The sequence below is a fragment of the Mytilus edulis genome, chromosome 12 (genome assembly GCF_963676685.1).
Source record: "Mytilus edulis chromosome 12, xbMytEdul2.2, whole genome shotgun sequence".
Lineage (NCBI taxonomy): Eukaryota > Metazoa > Mollusca > Bivalvia > Mytilida > Mytilidae > Mytilus > Mytilus edulis.
The window spans coordinates 81340498-81348835 of NC_092355.1; the positions used below are offsets into that span (position 1 = coordinate 81340498).

At 34.3% G+C, this 8338-nt stretch overlaps 1 protein-coding gene across 4 annotated transcripts in view; it reads left to right on the forward strand.

The window, feature by feature from the left end:
• LOC139497252 (zinc finger protein 585B-like) overlaps positions 1 to 7774 on the forward strand; it is a 28404-nt gene extending 20630 nt beyond the window's left edge. For all 4 annotated transcript variants that reach the window (XM_071285405.1, XM_071285402.1, XM_071285401.1 and 1 more), the window contains exons 5-7: positions 384 to 1094; positions 3285 to 4610; positions 6219 to 7774. In XM_071285405.1, the coding sequence (XP_071141506.1) occupies positions 384 to 1094; positions 3285 to 4610; positions 6219 to 7444 (3263 nt within the window). In that variant the 3' untranslated portion in view covers positions 7445 to 7774. The remainder of the gene's footprint in view (positions 1 to 383; positions 1095 to 3284; positions 4611 to 6218) is intronic.
• The last annotated feature ends 564 nt before the right edge of the window (positions 7775 to 8338 follow it).

Consider the following 8338-nt stretch of genomic DNA (forward strand, 5'->3'; position numbering starts at 1 on the left):
TGGCACCTCTCATTACCATGGAATTTTTTTACCCTTCCCCTCAGTTATGGTTCATTGACTTTGAAATTTTGCTTAGTTTACTTGTATTAATTTGTGGTAAGGTTTGTTTAAAGAGAACTACTTATGATATAAAGTCAATGGTATTTAGTATGCAGCTGTATTAGCATTGGCAAATCTCATTTCCATGGAGATTGTTTAGCCATGTACTTCCAGTCATAGTTCATTGACTTTGAATATTTGCTAAACTTACATGTTAAAGTGTTGCTATTTTTTATTTCAACATTTGCATTATTGAAATTATAAAAAAGCGAGACATATTTCTGTAATAACAGTTTATTATGTTTGCTGTTATGGTCATTAATTATTTTTTCTTTTCTATTAAGGTACCAAAGGTAAAGATGTAGCTTCAGCCAATCTACCTGTTCTGCAGTTGACGCTACAGGTTGTAAATGCTCCAGCTACGAATAATGTTGACACTAATGACAAACAGACACATGATAAAAGTAACACCCCTGCTGTGGCACAGTTAAGTTTATCTGCTCTGAATACTTCAACATTATTTTCCAAGGAGAAGCCTGATGATCCAAAAATCATTTCTTCCGCACCAAGTCCAGTGGGTGTAAATAAATCACCGATGCCATGCATAGTGCAGTTAAAACATCTAGCTGCTAATACTTCAACAATAAAAACAAGAGGCAGAACAGAAAAGGAGAAATATAATCAAAAGAAACATTGTGTTCCGATGGTGACACGGTCATGTAAATCTAATGGAAAACGTTCAACTGTCCAACCTACAGTAGGTAATGTCAAGGATAAAAACGACACAGAGACTTATGGACAAATGAAAAATTCACCTACTTTGTCAACTATATCAGATGGGGAGTGTTCATCCACCAAAGATCCAGGAATTGGTACCAAGGAGAAATATACTCCAACAAAACCAATTGCAGTTATAAGCCAGTCAAGTCCATCTAGTTCAAATAACTCAGATCCTGATATTATCATACCTCTTGAGTCTATTAAAACTGAAAGCATTTTGGAAACCAGTCTTTCTGACGAATACGATTCAGCTGTTGACAGTGAAGAGTTGTCCAGTAAGTAGTCTCAACCATTTCTATAAATATGCATGCACAGTTTTGAAATAATATGTCTAATATGTTTAGTGAAAAGCTACAGCATGTTTGCAGGTAACAACTGGCAAGACACTGGCGGTGTGTTAAAAGGGTTTATTTCCAATGGGGTCCTTTTAGTGAAAAATACATCTTACATATCGATAAAAAAATAAGCAACATGGCATTAAATTTATAATTTGTAATAGTATCAAAACAACAAATATAATGCATAATAGAGATGGGTCATTGTGTACATATACCAAGAGGAAACTTTGTGAAGAGCTTTAATATTTATCGTTCCATTGTGTTCGAGAGAAAAAGTGGACATTGTGGCAAATAGATCAATATTTTTAAAGTAAACCCACAGTCTGTCATCCTCTTCAACTTCGTACTTTGGACTTTTTAACATTTTTTTTATTCAAGCGTCACTGATGAGTCTTTTGTAGACGAAACATGTGTCTGGTGTAAATATAAAATTTCAATCCTGGTTTCTGTGATGAGTTTATTTACAACCACTGGGTCGATGACACTGCTGGTGGAGTTTTAATACCCAATAGTCAGCACTTCTGTGTTGACATGAGTTATCATTGATATGTTCATAAATATAAATTAACTGTTAACAAAACTTTGAATTTCTGTAATACTAAGGCTTTTCTACCTCAGGAATAGATTACGTTGCTGTTTTTGGCAAAACTGAATGTTTGGTTCTCAATGCTCTTCAACTTTGTACTTTATTTGGCTTTTTTAGCTCACCTAGCCTAAAAGGCCAAGTAAGCTTTTCTCATCACTTGGCTTCCGTCGTCCGTTGTCATTAACTTTTATTACAAAAATCTTTTTCTCTAAAACTACTGGGCCAAATTAAACCAAACTTGGCCACAATGATCATTGATGTATCTAGTTAAAAAAAAATGTTTTTTGACCCGGCCAACCAACCAAGACGGACCCCATGGCTAAAAATAGAACATAGGGGTAAAATGCAGTTTTTGGCTTATAACTCAAAAACCAAAGCAATTAGATCAAATCTGACATGGTGTAAAATTTTTTATCAGGTCGAGATCGATCTGCCCTGAAATTTTCAGATGAATCAGACAACCCATTGTTGGGTTGCTGCCCCTAAATTGGTAATTTTAAGGAAATTTTACTGTTTTTGGTTGTTATCTTGAATATTATTATAGATGGAGATAAACTGTAAACAGCAATAATGTTCAGCAAAGTAAGATTTACAAATAAGTCAACATGACCAAAATGGTCAGTTGACCCCTTTAGGAGTTATTGTCCTTTATAGTCATTTTTAACTAATTTCGTAAATCTCCATGATCTTTTACAAAATCTTCTCCTCTGAAACTCTTGGGCCAAATTAATCCAAACTTGGCCACTACCATCTTTGGGGTATTAATTTTAAAAAATGTGTCCGGTGACCCAGCATCAAACCGAGATGGCCGCCACGGCTAAAAATAGAACATGGAGGTTAAATGCAGTTTTTGGTTATTACTCAAAAACCAAAGCATTTAGAGCAAATCTGACAGGGATAAAATTGTTTATCTGGTCAAGATCTATCTGCCCTGAAATTTTAAGATGAATGGGACAACCCGTTGTTGGGTTGCTGCCCCTGAATTGGTAATTTTAAGGAAATTTTGCTGTTTTTGGATATTATCTTGAATATTATTATGGATAGAGATAAACTGTAAACAGCAATAATGTACAGCAATTTAAGACTAAAAAATAAGTCAAAATGACCAAAATGGTCAATTGACCCCCTAGAAGTTATTGTCCTTTATAATCAATTTTTAACAATTTTCATAAAATTTGTAAATTTTTACTAACATTTTCCACTGAAACTACTCGGACAAGTTCATTATAGATAGAGATAATTGTAAGCAGCAAGAACGTTCAGTAAAGTAAGATGTACAAACACATCACAATCACCTAAACACAATTTTGTCATGAACTGTCTGCTTCCTTTGTTTAATTCACATATACCAAGGTGAGCGACACAGGCTCTTTAGAGCCTCTAGTTATCGTTCTTAATGGAAAAAAAACCATGCTGACTCCTCGATCATAGTTGAATGGTCATTCCACAATTAATGATGAACAAGAGACATGTGTTTCCACCACTCCCTTTTTCCCATTAAACATGATAAACCTATTTTAATGATTGCATTGTTTTACTAGGTTTTGATGAAAATAGAGAAGAAAATGTAAAGAAAAAGAAACAATCCTTAAGGTGTGATTATGGTGGATGTGGAAAAGTGTTTACCTTGAATAAATACTTAAAAAGACACTTATTAATACATTGTGGAGACAAGCCCTTCGTGTGTGACATGTGTAATAAAAGTTTCACAGTCAAAAGATATCTCAAAAGGCACATGTTAACACACACAGATGATAAGAGTTACAAGTGTGAAGTGTGTGATAAAAGGTTTAGTAATAAGGACAGTTTAAGACCTCACATGAAGATGCATACTGGTGATAGAGATCACATATGTTATGTATGTGGTCAAGGGTTTTATCAGAAACGATATATGTTGAAACACTTTAATCGTACACATACTGGAAATACAACTCAGTGTGACGTGTGTAGTTTGTGGATTAGGAATGATAGAGTTCAGAAACACACAGAAAATCACCTATGTAAAAATCAGTCCCCTGGGAAACTCAACCTTTCTAGAACTGCATTTGGAAGACCTGTCAAGTCGAGTTCTTCTAAAGGAGAACAATTGCATGGGAAACAAAATCTTTCTGGATCTGCATTTGGAAGACTTGTCAACTCGAGAACTCCAGAAGGAAAGCAGTCTGCATCTTCTACAAACATTGAGATCAAGAAGAAGTATTATCAGAATAAATCGGCGTCGAATCCATCTAGTGCGAAAAGTATTTCTTCATTGTCAACAGGCAGTATAACTGTTGAGAACTTTGATCAAAGTAGTATCAATCTAGATGTCAATGTCACTCGACCAATCGATTCAGGTGTTGCTATTTCAGACATTCCTTTTACCTCAGACCAGGCTCATCCCTTAAAAATTACTACATCGAAAACCTTAAACACAGTTGCAAAAAATGTCAACTTTGAAGAGGCTGCCGTGATAGCTGTTAATAAATCTGATACTGAAATGGATATAGAGTCGCAGGAGGCAGTGGAGAACTTGGAGGAGTCTTCTATGAAAGATGTCAACAAATCTGATACTGAAATGGATATAGAGTCGCAGGAGGCAGTGGAGAACTTGGAGGAGTCTTCTATGATGGGTGTCAACAAATCTGAGACTGAAATGGATTCAGAGTCGAAAGAGGCAGTTGAGGTATTAGAAAGTCTTTTTGGAGTTTCACACACAGATATTTCTGATTCAGACGTTAACGACTTAGCTGCTGCATCTGGTGATAATAATTCACCTCCTGAAACAGGAAAATCTGTGGCGTCCATTAAGATAGAACCAGAGTTAGAAACCAGTTATTCAGACGAAGAACATCCACTCTCATGCAGAAAAGATGAAGATTTGTCAAGTAAGTTATTTTGTTTAAACACGTCTTGATTGAAAATGTGATGAAAGAGGCAACACCTCTTATAACCAGATGCTCCACAGGGCGCAGCTTCATACGACCGCAGAGGTCGTACTCTAAACAGTAAGGGCAAGTATGGACACAACATTTAAGCTTAATTAAGTTTAATTTTGGCCCCTTTTGGCCCCTATTCGTTAGGACCAAAACTGTCACAATCAATCCAAACCTTCCTTTTGAGGTCATAAAACTTGTGTTAAAAGTTCATAAATTCCTATTAACTTATACTAAAGTTATTGTGCAAAAAACAAGAAAAGTTATTTGGGACCTGTTTTTGGCCCCTAATTCGTAAACCGTTAATACTAAAACTCCCAAAATCAATCATAATCTTCTTTTTGTAGTACCTGATGTTAAAATTTCATAGATTTCTGTTTGCTTATACTTAATTTGATTAACCAATAACAAATAATATTTTCTGATTATTTGCCATTTGCCATTCAACTTGGAATTGAGTTCTCTAAGACTTAAATAACATTACAAATTCTAACATGAAATTGAGTTCTCTAAGACTTAAATAACATTACAAATTCTAACAAATAATCCTCTACCTCAAATATGCTTGTTCCTCTAATTTATTGTGTCACCATGGAAATTAAAATAATATTTGTGAGCCAAAAAACATGGCGACATGGCCACTGTATGGTCCATCATAAATTCAAAATAGCACCAAATATATAGTAGAAAATATAGCAATGGATATAGTTGGTTTCTCAATGCTATAATGCCATAAGCATGCTAAGGAAGAAATTCATCCAAGATAGAACCACTGTAGAAAATATAGCAATGGGTATAGTTGGTATCCCCATGCTATAATGCCCTAAGCAAGAAACTCATCTAAGATAGCACCACAGTAGAAAATATAGCAATTGATATACTAGTAGTTAGTTTCTCAAAACTATAATTTTCTAAGAAAGACATTCATCCAAGATAGAACCACAGTAGAAAATATAGCAATGGGTATAGCTGGTATCTCAAAACTATAATGCCCTAAGCACTCTGAGCCTAAGCAAGAAGTTCGTCTAAGATAGCACCACAGTAGAAAATACAGCAATTGATAAAGTGAGTTTCTCAAAACTATAATGCCCTAAGGAAGAAATTCATCCAAGATAGAACCACTGTAGAAAATATAGCAATGGGTATAGTTGGTATCCCAATGCTATAATGCCCTAAGCAAGAAACTCATCTAAGATAGCACCCCAGTAGAAAATATAACAATTGATATAGTGAGTTTCTCAAAACTATAATGCCCTAAGGAAGAAATTCATCCAAGATAGAACCACAATAGAAAATATAGCAATGGGTATAGCTAGTATCTCAATACTATAATGCCCTAAGCAAGAAACTCATCTAAGATAGCACCACAGTAGAAAATATAGCAATTGATAGACTAGTAGTTAGTTTCTCAAAACTATAATTTCCTAAGGAAGAAATTCATCCAAGATAGAACCACAATAGAAAATATAGCAATGGGTATAGCTAGTATCTCAATACTATGATGCCAAAAGCAGAAAACTTACTTAAAATAGTTCAAAATTATTTTCTTGTTTTTTGTAGGTTCTGCTGGACCGCAAGTAAAAGAAGATGTAAATGTTAAGAAGACTTTGAGGTGTGATTATGAAGGATGTGGAAAAGAGTTTAAAGAGAATAAGTATTTTAGGAAACATTTACAAACACATTCTACAGTGAAGTCATTTGTTTGTGCCGTGTGTGATAAAGGTTTTACAGTAAGCAGATACCTACAAAGACATATGCGTTTACACACAACAAGTAAAAAACTTCTCCAATGTGATGTCTGTGGGAAAGGGTTTAGGTTTAAGGAAAGTTTGATACCTCATATGAGGATACATTCTGGTAAAAAAGATCATGTCTGCAAGGTATGTGGTAAAGGATTTTATGATAAAAAAGATATGGAGAGACACTTCAAACGACAACACACAGGAAACAAAACTCAGTGTGAAGTATGCAGTCGGTGGATTCTGAATTCTATGTTCCAAAATCACCATGCAAAGCACACTGGTAAAAAACTTCACCAATGTAATGTTTGTAATAAAATGATCTATAAGAAAAGTGATTTGGTGACACACATGAGAACACATACTGGTGAAAGACGACATCTGTGTGATATTTGTGGAAAAGGGTTTACTTCAGCCACCAGTCACAAATATCACATGAGAACACACACAGGAGAAAAACCATATTCGTGTGACTTATGTACTAAAACATTTGTAAATTCAACCGCTCTTAGAGCACATCAAAGAACACACACTGGGGCGAGGCCTTACCTCTGTGATTTATGTGGAGACAAATTTACACAGAATGAAAGTCTTCGTAAACACATGCGTGTAATACATAAAACATTTCGATGTAATTTATGCGACAAAGGATTTAATGTTGAAACAGAATTTCGAAGACATATGGAAAAATGTACACTCGATAAAACACACATATGTCAAAAATGTGGTAAGGGTTATACACAGAAAAATGGTCTAAATAGACATATGAAAATACACAATAGGCATGTGACAATACACAATACACATGAAACATGTGAAAGTGAACAGTGTAGTAAAGGTTTTACACAGAAAAATGGTCAAAATACACATACGACAATAGACAATAGAGATGAAAGTGGAATGGCTACCTACACTTTGATTAACGCTGATGGCGTCTACACAACTACAAACGATATTACGGATGTTGTTGTTGCTGAAAGACCTACAGATGAGGATTCGGTGGTGTATTTTTCTCAGGAATATGTTATAGAAACAACAGGTTTATAGAACTTTTAAACATTAAAGATATGAAACAATGTTAGTTTGAATTCCGTGTTTACTACAGCTAATGCGGACGTCGCCATTTCCAATAAGCTTTTATGGACTATATGAATCATGACATTAAATGTCAATGAGATGATTTTTTATATAACAAATCGATACATAAACATAATGTACTATGAAAGTTATAGGGAGAGCCAGAGGTACAAATTCACAGATGTCAGAACTGATTGTGTGAAAGTTGTCAGAATTTTAACTGTTATATTTGAAAACTGTAATTGAACAAATTTTGTTAAGTTGAATGGTACAATAAAATTAAAATTATGCCTATGTTAATGCATGTACATGATATCATATCTAAAATAGTATATATATAATATTATAAAGTATATTTTGTGTTCAGTAGGATTGTGTTAATATTTTTTTCTGTGTCAATTCTTACTTCAATGATTAGTGGCTATTTCATGTGTATGGCAGAGAAGTAATTCTTGCTGCACTCAATTCAACTAAAACTCGTGTTTTTATTTGAGCTTTTGTCTAAAGCTTAGTCTTTGTTCTGAACTTTTTTCCGTCTTTCCGAGCATACCTTCTCCTCAATGGGCATAACGTGGCATCCAAAAAAAATATGCTCAGAAATCTTATCAGCTAAGCATAGTGATGCACCAAACATGTAAACTTGTCTTTTCCCCAGTGTATTTCGCGATTTTTTTCAAGGAAAGGATATGAAGAGGAGATGTTTTGAACTGCGACATGGTTATGAACACCTGTAATAACTTTTGATGAATGTATTTGTAATAAATAAAAAAGAATATTTGAAAAGACTGCTATATATATAAATAGGAAAGGGATGAAAGGTACCAGAGATAGTCAAACTCGTAGATTGAAAATAAACTGATAACG